General features: G+C 47.1%; 7 protein-coding genes across 7 annotated transcripts; 5 read left to right on the top strand and 2 right to left on the bottom strand.

The window, feature by feature from the left end:
* Positions 1-678: 678 nt before the first annotated feature.
* ANOM_006264 (putative C2H2 finger domain protein) lies at positions 679-1,411 on the top strand (the record flags this gene model as incomplete). The annotated part of the gene is made up of 3 exons (XM_015551521.1): positions 679-719; positions 794-973; positions 1,054-1,411. The coding sequence occupies 3 exons, from the start codon at positions 679-681 to the stop codon at positions 1,166-1,168; spliced, it is 336 nt and encodes a 111-aa protein (XP_015405189.1). The 3' UTR covers positions 1,169-1,411.
* Positions 1,412-1,611: 200 nt separating this feature from the next.
* Positions 1,612-2,816, bottom strand: ANOM_006263 (putative mitochondrial carrier protein; the record flags this gene model as incomplete). Its single annotated transcript, XM_015551520.1, has 4 exons — positions 1,612-1,683; positions 1,743-2,073; positions 2,152-2,491; positions 2,549-2,816. 4 exons carry the CDS (start codon positions 2,814-2,816, stop codon positions 1,612-1,614), a joined length of 1,011 nt encoding a protein of 336 aa, XP_015405186.1.
* Positions 2,817-3,056: 240 nt separating this feature from the next.
* On the top strand, positions 3,057-5,647 carry ANOM_006262 (DNA-dependent ATPase RAD54; the record flags this gene model as incomplete). The annotated part of the gene is made up of 4 exons (XM_015551519.1): positions 3,057-3,734; positions 3,798-3,881; positions 3,931-4,054; positions 4,101-5,647. Coding segments are annotated over 4 exons (2,433 nt in total), but the record flags the coding sequence as incomplete, so codon positions are not given.
* Positions 5,648-7,364: 1,717 nt separating this feature from the next.
* On the top strand, positions 7,365-8,469 carry ANOM_006261 (uncharacterized protein). Its single transcript, XM_015551518.1, has 2 exons — positions 7,365-7,626; positions 7,688-8,469. Exons 1-2 carry the CDS (start codon positions 7,447-7,449, stop codon positions 8,390-8,392), a joined length of 885 nt encoding a protein of 294 aa, XP_015405184.1. The 5' UTR covers positions 7,365-7,446; the 3' UTR covers positions 8,393-8,469.
* Positions 8,470-9,215: 746 nt separating this feature from the next.
* atm1 (ATP-binding cassette Fe/S cluster precursor transporter ATM1) lies at positions 9,216-11,789 on the top strand (the record flags this gene model as incomplete). The annotated part of the gene is made up of 7 exons (XM_015551517.1): positions 9,216-9,620; positions 9,682-9,741; positions 9,804-9,918; positions 9,974-10,242; positions 10,297-11,343; positions 11,401-11,617; positions 11,689-11,789. Exons 1-7 carry the CDS (start codon positions 9,255-9,257, stop codon positions 11,787-11,789), a joined length of 2,175 nt encoding a protein of 724 aa, XP_015405185.1. The 5' UTR covers positions 9,216-9,254.
* Positions 11,790-13,147: 1,358 nt separating this feature from the next.
* ANOM_006259 (uncharacterized protein) lies at positions 13,148-13,775 on the top strand (the record flags this gene model as incomplete). The annotated part of the gene is made up of 2 exons (XM_015551516.1): positions 13,148-13,438; positions 13,522-13,775. Coding segments are annotated over 2 exons (345 nt in total), but the record flags the coding sequence as incomplete, so codon positions are not given.
* A 742-nt stretch (positions 13,776-14,517) lies between these two features.
* On the bottom strand, positions 14,518-15,871 carry ANOM_006258 (VAC14 family protein; the record flags this gene model as incomplete). The annotated part of the gene is made up of 6 exons (XM_015551515.1): positions 14,518-15,035; positions 15,114-15,270; positions 15,343-15,422; positions 15,475-15,593; positions 15,648-15,752; positions 15,812-15,871. 6 exons carry the CDS (start codon positions 15,869-15,871, stop codon positions 14,687-14,689), a joined length of 870 nt encoding a protein of 289 aa, XP_015405175.1. The 3' UTR covers positions 14,518-14,686.
* Between the last annotated feature and the right edge of the window lie 37 nt (positions 15,872-15,908).

Here is a 15,908-nt window from a genome sequence, read left to right as displayed (position 1 = left end):
CGGTTACATGGTAACAATACAAGCGCAGTCAGTGGACCAACGCATGTGAGCGGAGATCGTCATAGACCAATCATGAATGACTTATTACATCAAACTTGAGCTACAGTACTCGGAGGACATCATAGATGCAGCTTTTGACATTTCAAAACATCCCACTGTTGGCAGCTTCTATAGGGACTACGATGGATAGTAGCGTAATGTGGCAAAGTGCAAAGGCCTCTAGATGATTCATTGCAGGTTCAAGGCGATATTACTACTAGTAATTCGTTACTGCAGTAACTTCATTGGGCCCCTGCTGTCTTATTTCTCCTAAAACGCAACTGGGCGATGCTGTTCCGGAGCAATGTGCCGAAAAAATGGAAACGTCATAAATTACAACCTGCGAAAGATGGATGTAACAGCGACCCCAGCCTGCTGACAGAGCCGAGTCAGAGCCGAGGCCTACCGATGGTCATCCTTCCCGCGGACCGGTGCCAAGCCGACCCGCTTTTGGCCAATCAGGAGCGATATGTTTCACCAAATTCTTTTCACGCACACAAAGGCGGAAATTTTGAGATTGTTGACCCGCTCTCGCAACAACTAAAGCTTTGGCATCGTTCCGTATATCGGTGATAATACTTTGCGACGCCAAAAAAAAAAAAGTACCTGCAGGCTGGTTCTGATAGATAGGTATCCAAAATGGGCGCTTTGAGAAGAATTAAGACAAAGCGCAGGACAAGGTACTACAACTCTCAGTTATTGTCTACTTCTTAGGGATTTGCGAAAAACATTCTGACTGGACTGATACCTACAGGGATTACGATCAGGTTCGAGCTGATATTGAATCCCCCAAACACCTTGCGCAATACAAAGCCACCAAGGACCCCGAGGACCTACCGGGACTTGGAAAACATTACTGCGTTGAGTGCTCAAAATGGTTTGAGAGTGAACACAACCTGGTTGCCCACACAAAGGGTAAAAACCATAAACGAAGGTCAGTAACAGACCAGCGCATCTTGGCGCAAGCTTTCGCACGCAATCTGAAGCTGACTCGAGCGCATCCTGTGCATACAGAATTCGCCTCCTACGTGAAGAGCCTCATACACAGAAAGTCGCTGAAGCCGCTGTGGGTTTAGGCACCGATAAGGGCCTTCGCTTGGAAGAAAATGTTGTCGACATGGAGGATTAAGCTTCTACGACTAATACGCGCTTGACGAGTGTCCGCACCTATCGGATATACATTGCCAATATGAAGGGGGATATGTCTCTTGGACAGGCTGAACGAGAAGCAAGCGACAGAAAAAAATTCATCCGTGAGGGTTGATGTTGTCTTGAAGACAATGCTATTGGTTGCAAAGCTCAAGTCCTTTCGCCCAATCAGCGACCGGCATGGTCACATGAAACACGTGAAACCACATGCGCCGAAAACCGCCAGAGTTTGGCGCCCGATTTACCGAGTACGCTGATTCCGTGTTGCGGTGACCCGACCGGAATCGCCGTTTCTCGGACATTCGTATATTGGGCTCCACTACATCGGCCACTACTCAGTTAGGGCGAGTATTACTTACAAGTCGCAATACATGGACATAACTTAATATTCGTAGGACAATCTGCTCCCGAGTATATCCCTATTTATGAAACTTGCGCATGTGTCTGATTCCATGGGTTGTTGAGATACACCATGAGCCACTCGTAGCTTGCCCACTATTACACACATTGCTTGATTAGCTGTGGCCCCGATCTGTATATGTGGAAAAACATACCTGGACAGCATTTACTATGAAAGCCCTTACACTACACACTCCTAACCCGCGATAGAAGGCCTTCAGCCCTTCTGTCCGATAGGTCTCCCTAGCGAGCTGAAAGCTGTTCAGCGCCCGTCTATCATTCTGAGACCGCACCAGAGGCTGGTCTTCAGGACGTGTCCCGAGCCCCTGCGCCTGCAATCTAGTTTTGATCATGTCCAGCGGATAAACCGAAGCCCATGTAGCTACTCCGGCAACACCGCCGCAAAGTAGTACTTTGATTGCCGCCTGCTGTGCATCATCATCCTTAGAAACCATGAGACGTTTGCAATACTCATAAGTCCAGAAACTGTGACACTATAAGTAAATAGTGCACTCTAAGTAGAACATGCGGGGGGGAAGAAATCCGGGGAAGCATTGTGCGTACTAAAATCCATAGCCAATAGAGTCTCGAGCACAGGTTATGGCTCCTCCATAATAAAGGCCCCTCCAGCCAAGGGTTCTTATGGTATCTTTGGCGACGGTCCAAGATGACACTCCCGGGCGTGTGTCAAGTTGCGTTCGGCATTTGATAAACTCAGTCGGAGACGACACAGTCCAGCTGGCCACTCCGCCTGCAGCACCGGCAAGCCATAATTTATACAGTGGAATTCCTTGAGGGTTTGTGGGGTCTGTCACAGAACTGTCCAAGAGCATCAATGACCGGTTATAGGCAACAAAAAGAATAGCATTTAAAGCCCCATATCCGAGAATTGGAGCCGCAGCACCTAATATGCAGGTAAGTTGATGCGTCTTGTCGGGGAACTTCACAGTGGCTGGCTAACCTCGCACGAGTGAGCTGGTGCTCTCAAAACGGCCCAATTGCTGGTGTGGCAATGTTGCACCTGCATGTGTAGCATGACTGGCTTGTAATCGAACTTTGATAAGGTCCAGAGGATTTCCGATGATGATCCCAATGGCCCCACTAAGGTAGCCAGCCCAGAAGTCTGAGGACATGAGATCAAACTTCGACCTCTCAACTGTAGTCGGTAGTCTTAAGGTTACTTCATTTCTTCCATTTGGTGCGAGCTCGTCATAGGGGCGGGGTTCCATAGTAGCCCTGGTATCACCACGTGACAGCGTGACACTTTGGTGTTAGGGCAATCACAGGAAAGCGCGCCAAGAAGCGGCAACGCGTTGTTCTTGGGTTTATGGAAGTGACATTGACTGCCAGGCACCAACCTACCTATTAGTACGTGTATCAGAAAGGCTGCCCGGCTAGCATCACTACCTTAAATGTAAGGAGGAAACTGTTCAACCTCCTAATGCTATAAATCGCTAATTCTTTTAAGGTATCGACCACGACCGAGTGGAAGGGAAGATGGTGGAAACACACCGTTATCCAAATCCCTCCAGACCCCGTCCTCGACGTCCATTGACCGCCTATCGAAACCGTTCAAATGCCCTGGATCTGCTACACCCACACGGACGTCTGATAAACCTGCGAGAAAACGAAGAAAGGTGAATTATGCGGGAGCTGATGAAAGTGTGGACGACAATAGTGAAAAACCATATACCAACGAGGAACGTTTAGCACTCGCCACCAGAGATGTGAACAGGTTCCCTGTGTTCAAACCTAAAGATAAAGAGACAACATTCAAACAACGATTCAAGATACCTTTAATCAATAAGGCGGTTGACAGCTACAATGGCGCTAGAGCAGCACCAACTCTGGGGATGCGACAAGGTGCTACATTTATTGTGAAACCTCTACATGATCCTAGCGGAGAATTCGCGATAGTGCTGTATGATCCGACTGTTGATGATGTCGGTGAGAACACTGAAACAAAGTCGCCAGCCGATGGAAAGCCAGAAGAAGAACAGCCCAAGTTGGACGCTCCCCTTGTGCATAAGAGCTTAGCAGACATACTTGGTCTCAAGAAGAAAGTTGAATCTGGTCCAAAGGTTCCTGTCGTGATAGATCCAAGGTTGGCAAAAGTTCTACGTCCACATCAAATTGAAGGTGTAAAGGTAACATGACTGTTCCAGTCAACACTCTCTTGCGATGTTAGACTAACCATAACTGTTTTTTAGTTTTTATACCGCTGCACAACCGGTATGATCGATAAGAACGCACATGGCTGTATAATGGCAGATGGCATGGGACTAGGGAAAACGGTATGGCCAACAGACCCTTCTGAACAATGGTCTCGACTGACGGCGATAGCTACAATGCATCTCATTGATGTGGACATTGCTCAAGCAGTCTCCTGAGGCAGGCAAGACCCTTATCCAGAAGTGTATCATTGCTTGTCCCTCAAGTCTGGTTGGCAACTGGGCCAATGAACTTGGTAAGTAGTGCGCCCTGGAACTTTGAATGCCTGTTAACAACCACAGTGAAATGGCTAGGTAAAGATGCCATCACTCCTTTTGCGGTGGATGGTAAAGCTTCGAAAACAGAACTCACATCTCAGATCAAGCAATGGGCTATTGCTTCCGGTCGCGCCGTTGTACGACCTGTGCTCATTGTGTCCTACGAAACGCTCAGGATGTATGTTGAAGTATTGAAAGATAGTCCCATAGGGCTACTTCTTTGCGACGAAGGTCATCGGCTCAAAAATAAGGATAGTTTAACATGGACTGCACTAAACAGTCTAAATGTGCAACGTCGTGTTATCTTGTCAGGAACTCCTATTCAAAACGACCTTTCAGAATATTTCGCCCTGCTTAACTTTGCCAATCCAGATTTATTAGGGTCGCAGAATGAATTTCGGAAAAGGTTTGAATTGCCTATTCTCAGAGGAAGGGATGCTGCAGGGTCGGACGAAGACAAAAAGAAAGGCGATGAATGTCTTGCTGAACTCTCAACCATTGTCAACAAATTCATTATCCGCCGAACAAATGACATATTGACGAAGTACTTGCCCGTCAAGTATGAGCATGTTGTTTTTTGCAACTTATCCCAATTCCAACTCGACCTCTATAACCACTTCATTCAGAGTCCAGAGATTAGGAGCTTGCTTAGGGGCAAAGGAAGCCAACCCCTTAAGGCAATTGGCCTTTTGAAGAAGCTCTGCAACCACCCTGATCTACTTAACCTTTCCACCGACCTTCCGGGGTGTGAATTCGCATTCCCTGAGGATTATGTCCCACCTGAGGCAAGAGGGCGTGACCGCGATATCAAATCTTGGTATTCGGGGAAAATGATGGTTCTGGATCGAATGCTAGCACGCATACGCCAGGACACCAACGACAAAATTGTTCTCATTAGTAACTACACTCAGACACTTGACCTGTTCGAAAAGCTATGTAGGTCAAGGGGATATGGCTCATTGAGGTTAGATGGTACTATGAATGTGAATAAGCGGCAAAAGCTCGTCGACAAGTTTAATAACCCGGACGGGGAAGAGTTTGTATTCCTCCTCAGCAGCAAAGCCGGTGGATGTGGCCTCAATTTAATAGGCGCCAATCGCCTCGTGCTGTTTGACCCAGATTGGAACCCAGCCGCTGATCAACAAGCATTGGCGCGAGTATGGCGTGATGGCCAGAAGAAAGACTGCTTCGTGTACCGCTTCATCGCGACCGGCTCAATTGAGGAGAAGATTTTCCAACGGCAATCTCATAAGCAATCACTGTCCTCATGCGTTGTGGATTCAGCGGAGGACGTTGAGCGACATTTTTCCTTAGAGTCTCTACGCGAATTGTTCCAATTTAAACCTGAAACTCGAAGTGACACACATGACACCTTCAAGTGCAAGAGATGCAGACCGGATGGAACGCAATTCATCAAGGCACAGGCTATGTTGTATGGCGATACCAGCACTTGGAATCATCTTGTTAATGATGGCGAGAAGGGTGCGCTCAGCAAGATTCAGGACCTACTGATGCGCCAGGAGAGCGGCGAAAGAGATGTGTCTGCAGTATTTCAGTACATCAGTCACTGACCTATAATTCTTATAAATATCTGCGTTACTTTGGCTAGATGTTCAGAGCAGTTGATGCTATGACAGCCATGAGTTTGGGACAATTTAGGCAACCAGTGCAGCTGAGCACAATATTATGTTTTTGTCCTTTTGCTATCATAGGCTACATGAGGTCTATGATCATGAGTTTTGGGCGCCTATTATAATGTGGAGTTACCATGGTCACTTGAACAATGCCGATTGAGGTTATCATGCCAATCTTTCATATTTTCAGATGATAATTATATGATTACGATATCGTTCATAAGGAGCACAGTACTCCGTATTCACTTCTATAATAGCGGTAAATGTGATGAATATCTCTTCGTACCAGTACTACCAGTACATTGAGCAATGCAGATCACCTGCCTATGCAAGCCACTATCCCATTCCTTTGCAGATTACTTTTTTCTACCAATAGCTCAAAGCGAAAGAAATCCTATCCTGCCCAGGTGGATACCCTTTCCTACCATTATGCTGTACAACCAATGAGTGTTCACTGTTCTCAGTGGGATGTCCTTGTTCAGCTCAAGTCATGAGCTTAGGTCACCTTAGCGACGTTGATCGTCGTGAACCCAGTGAGTAGCAATCCGGGCTTCCGCGGCTGATCATTTGAACCACAGCTCGCTCAACGAGATTATGATTGGCGAAATCTTACGTAGAAATTATTGCTAAGCTGGCTTGTTTGCTTACTTCCGAAATACGAGGCATATTCATAGGTGGAACGGACCAAATCTATGCATCCATATTCATGACTATTTCAATAAACACGGGCCAACGCCTGACACAGAATAGAGGTGAACCTATCGTTCCATCTCATTAATTTCTTCTTCTTCTTTTTTTTTCTTTTTTCTTTTTCTTTTTTGTCTGTCTTCCAAATAGTCATTCGAGTGCACTCTGTAACCTTTTTTACATTTTAGTTTTGCTGATTGTCCCGCTGCAGAGAGTAAAATACAAGATATAGATGACTATATCGATATCCTCCTTGAAGTTGCCTACGCACATACAGGTATAGGTAGAATTCACGCTGCACATATTGGGTCCATGCTACGCAGTTCCTCATCTATTTATGCAGGCAGCATACGCCTCAGACATGTCTTATGCCGGTACCAAGGAGTAGATCTTCACATATTTTTGTTATCCCTTTTCAGCTTGGGCTACCACCTACCAAGCTTGAACAAACCACATGTTTCCATAAGCAACAGGAGGGCTTAGACTATAGTGACCTCTGCGTGCGAAGTTTGGAGAAGCTGCATATCCTAAGAAAAACACCCACTTGATCACCCAGATAGTGGATCGCTCAGTTTTTGTTCTTCTTATAGACTGACCAGGTCACTGGTGCTCATAGCTCCCGCCATAATAACCTTGTTGACGATGGAATCCCACAACTCAACAACCAAACAGAAAACATTATGGGACAGAATACAAGCTAGTGACTTCTTAGAGACATTCTTCGACAAATAAAAAGTACGAGCTTGTGTGGGGCAATACATCCTCTCGCGAAGGGTTAAAGCAAGGGATAGATGCTAGGAGACAAATGCATTCCTAGCTCTGGTCCGTATTATAGATGCGCCACAAACTCTCCATGTCAGATTGCCAAGTTTCAGGCCAGCTGATACATAGTATAGCATTCCAAGCCCAATTTGTGATTCAAAATCACTAGTCTGACCCTCTTGTCTGACTTGAATATCATGTCTGTAGGGAAGTGGCGTATATAAAAGCCTTTCGTGTCCGGGATATACATCGATCCCTAGAGACAGAAAGACATTGATATCTTCACCATGCGCTCTCTTGTCTTTGCAGCAGTTTCATGTCTCCCTGCTATCATTGCAGCAGCAGACCCTCCTGATCTCGGTTTTGATAAACTCTGGTCCTTGGAGAACAATATCTGGACGAACTTCCTTTACCCAGCTAATCTGAAGCAAATCAATGCAACGGATGACTCCGTATTCACCGAAGATGTACGCTCAAAACCCCAGCCTAAAGCCCCCCTACCTATGCATAGATACTAACAGGAACAAGGTCCAAGGACGTGTCGATATTACACGTACCTTTCCCGGCCGAGAACTGAACAACGAATACATTTTCGGCCTTTTTTCACAGCCAGACTCCCTCAGTCTAACTGGTGTCGCAATCAACTATACTATCACACAGTTCGTCGCCAACCAGAACATGGCCTCGGCTACGACAGTGATTACTTTCAATTCGACTTCGTTCGGTGTTCTTCTCCCGCTGACCGTTGACTCGTGGATGGCCTTCAATGAAGATGGCAAGGTCACCCAATACGATGCTACCTTCCGTTGGTTCGACTGGTTCGTTAAGACACTGTTCGAAGCTGCAGCGGTGAAGTTCAATACGACGGATCCAGTTGTGATTAAGGAAAATTTGACTAAGGTGCTGGCGGAGGCTATCTGCGAGACTAGCGAGAATTACTGCAAGGATACTAATAAGCAGTATGAGAATCGCCAACAATGTATGGATGTCTTGACGAAGGAGAAGAGGTTCGGGGACCCATATGAGCTGGGAAGAGATACCTTGCTTTGCCGGGAGGTGCACAAGCATATGGTGCAGTATCGACCAAAGGAACATTGCCCACATATCGGACCGAGTGGAGGAGATATGTGCGTGGATGACAAGTCTTACGTGCAGACAGTTCTGGAGTCATACTTCCCTCAGTCGTGGATTGCCAATGGTTATGGGGATGATAACATCTGGGTGAAGAAGTGAGGTCAGGGAGTTGACGAGAGATATATATTGGAGCTAGTTTAATTATCTAATGTATAGCGATCGCATTCGTGCAATTCAAAGTCTAGTATAAGTCATCCTCTTCTGAGATTTGTACACTCAACATATACTTCGCTTACATAGAACAGAGTTGTCGGCTCTAAAGCCAGTCTTTGGCTTTATCGAACCAAAGGCACGACTGTCTCGATTCTCCAAGGCTTTACCACTTCCTCACCCAGAGTTACTGTTAAAGTAGTATTTTGATGGCTCTTCTGATTCACTTCAATCACTAGGAAGGATTCGACAGCATTAAATGAATTAATGAAGCCCGAAGCGATACCGAGCGAAACATTTGAGGTGCGAATTAGCACGGAATTGATTAGACCAGGAAGTCATATACATAAATGCCGCAATGGAACGCACGTTTACGCAGAAAATGCCGCAAACTTGTGTGGTTCATGTATGCCAAGTACTGTAATTACCGCCGGTCGGTAAGATTGAATTCAACTAACTTGAGGGTATGGATTCGGCGATTGCGACAGATCCGCCGCAACTGGTGCTATCTCATAACCCTCGTCGCTTGCCTTGCTTCGCTAAATACCCTTTGTGAATGATATAGTCCTCTTCATCTGCAAGTTGAAATATTTACTTTCCACCAGTTCTCCGTCTGTCGCAAAATTGGAAAGCAATTTCTCGGAATATCGAGCTGTGAAGTCATCGTTTACTTCCGAACCTTTTTCCTCCGAACCCGGCGGTCCTCACGAGACAGCAGTTCCGCAGCAGCGCCACCACGATTATGATGGTTCCTTGAATAAGAGCACAGTTCTCGCATTATCTCGGTCGCTGCGATATTTATTTCACCACCATGCTGCCCCGGGCAGCCCGACCGCCATGCCTCCGTGTCCCCGGGCACTTCGCACATCGCGGTCCCGCAGTCCCGCGCTCCACGCCGCGGATAGCTACACGGCATAGCATCCAGTTCAGAGTATTCTCGACGAGCAAAGGTCTATTGAACAAAAATACTACTTCAGACCCTTCCTCACCACCGAAGACACCCAATTCCGGTTCTCCGCTCGCCCCTCAATCGCCGGACCAGAAAACGAAGAATGCCCAGAATGCTGCGGGCACGCCGAAGAGAGATCTTCTGAGCGAAACTACGGTGGGAAAGAAGGAACAAAGGAAGGCAGATTGGGCGATAATGAAAGAAATGGCCAAATATCTTTGGCCTAAGGTAAGGCCTGGAGCAGCCGTCGTAGGTTGGAGAATGTTTGATACTAATTGTGATATCATAGGATGATTGGGGAACGAAGCTGCGTGTCGGAACTGCCCTATCGTTACTCGTTGGAGCAAAGGTTGGTGATAATTCTGCAATCATCCTAGTTTTTGCAATTGGAGCTTACCTTGTGGGGTCTAGCTCCTCAACGTGAATGTGCCATTCTACTTCAAGAGCATTGTCGACTCGATGAATGTGGACTTTGCCGCAATTGGCGGGACAGCCTATACAGTTGCAGGCTCTATGATCATAGCTTGTAAGCGAGGCATACACATACAACGCAGTACCCCTGTCTAATGATAGTCTTCCAGATGGTGTTACGAGGATTGGCGCTACACTTTTCCAAGAACTTCGAAACGCCGTATTCGCTAGCGTTGCGCAGAAGGCAATCCGCAGAGTCGCACGGAATGTATTCGAGCATCTATTACGGCTAGACCTTAATTTCCACCTTAGCAGGCAAACCGGTGGCTTGACTCGGGCAATTGATCGCGGAACGAAAGGCATCAGCTTCCTACTGACATCGATGGTCTTCCACGTGGTTCCTACGGCTCTGGAGATATCTCTTGTGTGCGGAATATTGGTATAGCACAAACGTACATAACACGAACCTGGGCTTTTGCTGACGTATTGACAGACATATCAGTATGGTGCGCAATTTGCTGCGATCACGGCTGCGACCATGGTCGCATACACTGCTTTCACAATAACGACTACTGCATGGAGAACCAAGTTCCGGAAACAGGCCAATGCTGCGGATAACCGCGGTGCCACAGTAGCCGTGGATTCTCTGATCAACTACGAGGCTGTCAAGTACTTTAACAATGAGAAATTTGAGGTCGCACGGTATGATAAGGCGCTTAAAGCTTATGAAGACGCTTCTATCAAGGTGACGACGTCGTTGGCCTTTCTCAATTCCGGTCAGAACATGATTTTTTCAAGTGCGCTTGCCGGCATGATGTACCTCGCAGCAAATGGAGTCGCCAGTGGTTCGTTGACAGTTGGAGACCTGGTTATGGTCAATCAGCTTGTCTTCCAGCTGTCAGTTCCTCTGAACTTCCTTGGCTCTGTGTACCGTGAATTACGTCAATCTTTGCTGGACATGGAGACCCTATTCAACCTACAGAAGGTCAATGTGAATATCACGGAAAAGCCAAATGCGAAACCTCTACAGCTCCACCGCGGAGGGGAGATCAAATTCGAAAATGTGACTTTTGGTTATCACCCGGACCGCCCTATTCTCAAGAATGCAAGCTTTACGATTCCTGCTGGCCAGAAGTTTGCTATCGTGGGACCCAGTGGCTGCGGCAAGTCGACCATCCTGAGATTATTGTTCCGGTACTATGATGTCCAAGAAGGCCGTATTCTTGTTGATGGTCAGGACGTGCGGGATGTGACTCTCGAAAGCTTACGGAAAGCCATTGGTGTTGTGCCTCAGGATACCCCTCTCTTCAATGACTCTATCGCACACAACATTCGCTATGGAAGAATTGACGCTACTGATGAAGAAGTGCACAAGGCTGCACAAAGGGCGCACATCCATGAACTGATTGAGAAGCTACCGGAAGGATATAAGACCGCTGTTGGTGAACGAGGAATGATGATATCCGGTGGTGAAAAGCAACGATTAGCTATCTCACGACTGATATTAAAGGACCCAGAACTCCTGTTTTTCGATGAAGCTGTAAGTCCTTGTCTCGGATTATCCTACGCCTGACGAGTAATTAACTGACCAATACAGACATCGGCTCTCGACACATACACGGAACAGGCTTTGTTACAGAACATTAACAGCATTCTCAAGGACAAGGCGCGGACAAGCGTTTTCGTGGCTCATCGATTGCGAACAATCTGTGACAGCGACCAAATCCTTGTGCTGAAGGAGGGCCGCGTGGCAGAAACGGGGTCGCATCGTGAACTTCTTGAGCTTGATGGCATCTATGCTGAGCTGTGGAACGGTAAGGAGCCCGTCATTTGGCGCTGTTGGGTCCACTGAACCGAAAGCTAACATATCACCTGCACTATATAGCCCAAGAAATGTCTTTCGCTGAAAACGCAGAGACCGAAGGTAACACCGAGTTTGAGGAAGGTGCTGGGAAAGAGGTGCTGCCAGAACCCAGACAAAAGTGAGCCGGTTAGGAAACTAGACTTGGAAGTTGGGTAGTTGCTGGTTCAATTTAGCAATAAATATATTTTTGACTCGAGAAAGGTCCTACGGCTATAGAGTATTTATTTCTTATTTCTTGCAGACACCTTGAAACTGTCCCAAGATCATATATACTATACTTTCGGATGTCCTATACAGTACTACAACTTTCCTTGTCCTTGGTGACGAAATACACTAGCATAATCAACGCTGCATTCGGTACCGTTCTTGGGAAAATAAAGGGTGAGATTAGGTCCAGTTCTAAGTGGAGATCAAAGAACAGTGCCGAATCAGCGAGGCGGCACCCAAATCGATGGTACACCATACTACTACTCTGTCCCAAGGTCTCCATAGTCCATACGTAGTACTCCCAAGTGCATGGATGGTCCGAACGAACCCGGGAGGAGGGCATATGCCATGATTGCGCCAGCTTGGACTACGTACTACTAATACTTACTCGAACGCTGTCTCGGATAAAAAATACCAAGGAACTAGAACGCGTTCAGGGGTATTAGAGTGAGTCTAGTGAGTCTAGTGAGTCTAGTGAGTCTAGTGAGTCTAGTGAACACAATGGGCCATCGTCGGCCGGTTAGTGCGGGATTAATATCAGATTCTGGGCAGTGATTCGGGCCAACTGGCGGCCCGAGGACGGGGCCGACCCCTGGCTAGACCGGACGTGGGCTAGTGGCGAACCCCATCCCACGTTTTTTGCCCCTCTCGGTTCAGTGACCGTCCGCCAGGCGACGTGCGGCCGGGTCTTTCTAGACTCCCGTCAATTCTTCGCTTCTTCTGTGACCCATCTTCTTTTCTTTCTCTTTTTGATCTTTTTGTCCTGTTTTCACCCCCCTCCTTATCTTTCTTACTCATCTGAGTTTTCTTTCTGTCAGTCTGTCTTTCTTTGTCTTGCGGTCGCACGCATAGTTTCTAGTGGCTTTTGACGCATCAACGTCATTCGTCGAACCACCCACATTCCTTCAGCCATCAAGTCCTTTTGACGCTACCTAGTACACCAGCTATCTTTTCTGAACCACTCATTATTGAATTACTATTGGTGGCCATATCAAATTGGCGTGTTTGCCCTCTCCCGCCCACGGCTTGCTCCCCCAGAATTATTGATTCCACTCGTTCGTCTCCCAACGTCTTCTTTCTCCTCTTCTCTTCTCTTCTCTTTTCTTTTTCTCTCTTCTCCATCCGGCAATTGGTCTCCGCCTCAAAATCCTGGTATTTGATACCTCTTATCACTCCTTTTTTGTCGGTTATAGAACTATACAATAGCTCCACCAGGTAAGCCATTGTCGTCTTTGTTCGGTTTCCTTCCCTGCGCCGTTCTGAACGTCGCCATCATTGTTTTACTTCGCTAACCCATATTGTCGGCATTTCTAGCGAAGCAACAAGCTCTTGTTTACAATCATTATCTGTTACCATTACCACCTTTCCCTCCCGAAACCAGCGACTGCTTCCGTTTGCGGGCGTTGCAATTCCTTGATCTCCTGTCGAACCATCTCTGCATACCCACTCAGAAATCAAACCAATTTGACTGTCTGATCAAGTACTTGTGGAATACCAACGGATCAAAAGTTTTACTTCGCAAAATTCACATACACGATGGGTTTCTTCGAGAAGTTACAAGCAAGTAGGTCTCCTACGCCATCTCGACCTCGACTCAGGGAGAACTGTTCGAATTATAGCCCCGTTGCTAACCGCTATTCTGATTAGAAATCGAACTTTACCGCCTAGAGCAGCGCTATGCTCGTCGCAAACACCGGAGCACATTCTCAGGTGTCCAGTACGTTGACGGTGAATATGTATATACCAACGGATCGAACTCGCCAGGGTCAGTCTCCAAGCACTCCACCGGCAGTTACTGGAAATCCCCTTCGTGGGGTGTATCATCATCCAGCGAGTCGCGTTGCCGGTGACGAAACCATTTAATTTGACGTTTTTCTGCGCTTGCTTTTGACTATATATCCTCGGCATTACGTTTCGTGTGGAGGATGTGACGACACTTCCGACCGTTATATGTCCCGCTATTCCATTCATGGTTGAGAAATGAACGAAAGATAAAAGTTCATGCTTTCTTCATCTGAGGGGGCGAACTGGACCGACCTCCTTCGATCTGAGACACAAGCAGCACCCCCCCTGATTCCCCTTCGGCACGATCCGATTAGCCTTGCATGCTTGACCACGCAGAAACCTGTACAGTACCCCGCAGGACAGGCATGCACGTCCATTTCTCAGTCTGACTGACGTCATATCTACTTTGGCATTTCCTTTTGGTATCACCGGAGTCTCTTTGGGTGTTCTAGTTAACGCTGTGTTGCCTTGTACGATCTGGTTCGATTTTTTGTTTTTACCTTTCTCCTTCGACTCCAACTCACCTAGCGTTGAGATTCTTTTTTGGTATAACAAAAGGAACTACGCTATGGTAGATTTTTTTTTTCTTGGATTCGTCCATACTTTCTCTCGACTTGAGCGACTTGATTCTTAGCTTGTCTGGGCTTCCCTTCTCTTCAAATACTTGACCCTTCAACTGTACATACATTCTATACGCACTTCTTTGAGAATTCGAGAAAAAAGATGCAATGACCACTAAGTGATATGTCTAGAGGTAGAGGTGAAAAGGCGCTAGGTTTAGATAACGGACGTGTGTGATACCTCAGACAAATAGCCGCAAATCCTTCTCGAGGAACACCGTAAAACAAGCACTATACACGGCGACAGACGAGACAACCTCCGTGTAGCTACATCAGAAACAAGCACATATTGTCACAAACAGCATCAACCTTCCAACAGAGCGACCCCGATTACCGTTTCGACTTCCTACTCCCTATACCCAGTCGTCCCAAATTAGGAAGACTGGTTTTATGTCTATGCGCAGCACCTAGGATAGAACCACCTTTTTGGTTCCCATATCAGCAGGACTCCGCCGTCCCTCGGCACCGGCTCCAAGACCTAGGCCTGTTCGCGGTGTATCGGGGAGGTTTGCCCGTTCCTTGTTCCGCGCTTGGTCTGCAGCAGAGAGGGCGGCAGCTAACGAATGACCCTGGAAGCCGGCGACGCCGTCGTCGAAGGGACGTTCCCTTGCACGGAGGGCTCGGCGAGCCTTTTCCTGGACGGTTTTGAATTTATCGAGGAGTTCGACCCAGCGGATGGTGTTCTCTTCGCGTTTGAGGCGGCTGCCTGTCGAGCGATCGTAGGCGCTTGAGCCGGAGGCTGAGACCATCGTGGAACTGTGAGAATGGTTTCTGTCAGTATGGGAGTATTTGAGACTGGCTTTCATTCTTGTGGTGGGTTTCAAGTGTGCTTACAGTCGAGGTGTATGGAGAAGGCCAATGTTGCTAACGCTATTTAAACGATTCTTTAGAGCCGCGAAGGCAGAGCTCTGTGGAAGGAGCATGAGGACACCATAGAGACATTTGTAGAGGTATGGATAACTTTCTGGTTCCAGCAGTTGAAGTCGGAGATCTACCAACAAATGAGCGCTCATCAATAAGGGATACCGAAAGCAACCAGAAGGGCCAAAAAGCAACAACTTACAGGTGAAGACAGGTGACTCCAAAAGCTGGACCAGCTTATCGATTTGGATCAAATTATTGACAGTCATTTCGAGCTCGGCACTGGAAAATTTGGTTAGGACATTTAAGCAAGTATAGATATGCCCATACTGACAAAACTTGAAGAAGGTTGTAGGCTTGCTCATATGCTTGTGCAAGCAGACACAGTGAAAACGTGGAGACAGAGTTATGACACCAAGACCTAAATAACGCCACAAAGAACATCTGGCCCTCCTATGCAGATTGTTAGTTACAACATCCAAGCGTGAGCTGAAGCGGGTCTGTTACTCTGGTGTCCAGGTTTCGTAGTCGTTTTCGCAGCCCGGAGAGCTCGGGCGCCGTAATTAGGTTATTGTTAAGATTCTGTACCATAATACTGGCGAATTCAATGTCCTAATATCGCAAAGAGGATTTTAGCATGTCTATTGGCTCTTTGTGCAAGGCAAACTGACCTCCTCCTTTTCAAGACAGTCGGCTAGAGTTCTGTAAATGCGCTCCGGGCTTAAATTCATACAAAGCTGGCGGATAATGAGGTTTCCGCGGACCTCT

This window comes from Aspergillus nomiae, assembly GCF_001204775.2.
Source record: "Aspergillus nomiae NRRL 13137 chromosome Unknown contig00218, whole genome shotgun sequence".
Taxonomy (NCBI): domain Eukaryota; kingdom Fungi; phylum Ascomycota; class Eurotiomycetes; order Eurotiales; family Aspergillaceae; genus Aspergillus; species Aspergillus nomiae.
This window is presented reverse-complemented; position numbering and strand designations above follow the sequence as displayed.

Bases quoted from the DNA above. Each gene is read 5' to 3' on its own strand.
- ANOM_006261 (XM_015551518.1), top strand. From the start codon at position 7,447: ATGCGCTCTCTTGTCTTTGCAGCAGTTTCATGTCTCCCTGCTATCATT. The intron at 7,627-7,687 runs GTACGCTCAAAA...AACAGGAACAAG, and splicing joins ACTCCGTATTCACCGAAGAT to GTCCAAGGACGTGTCGATAT.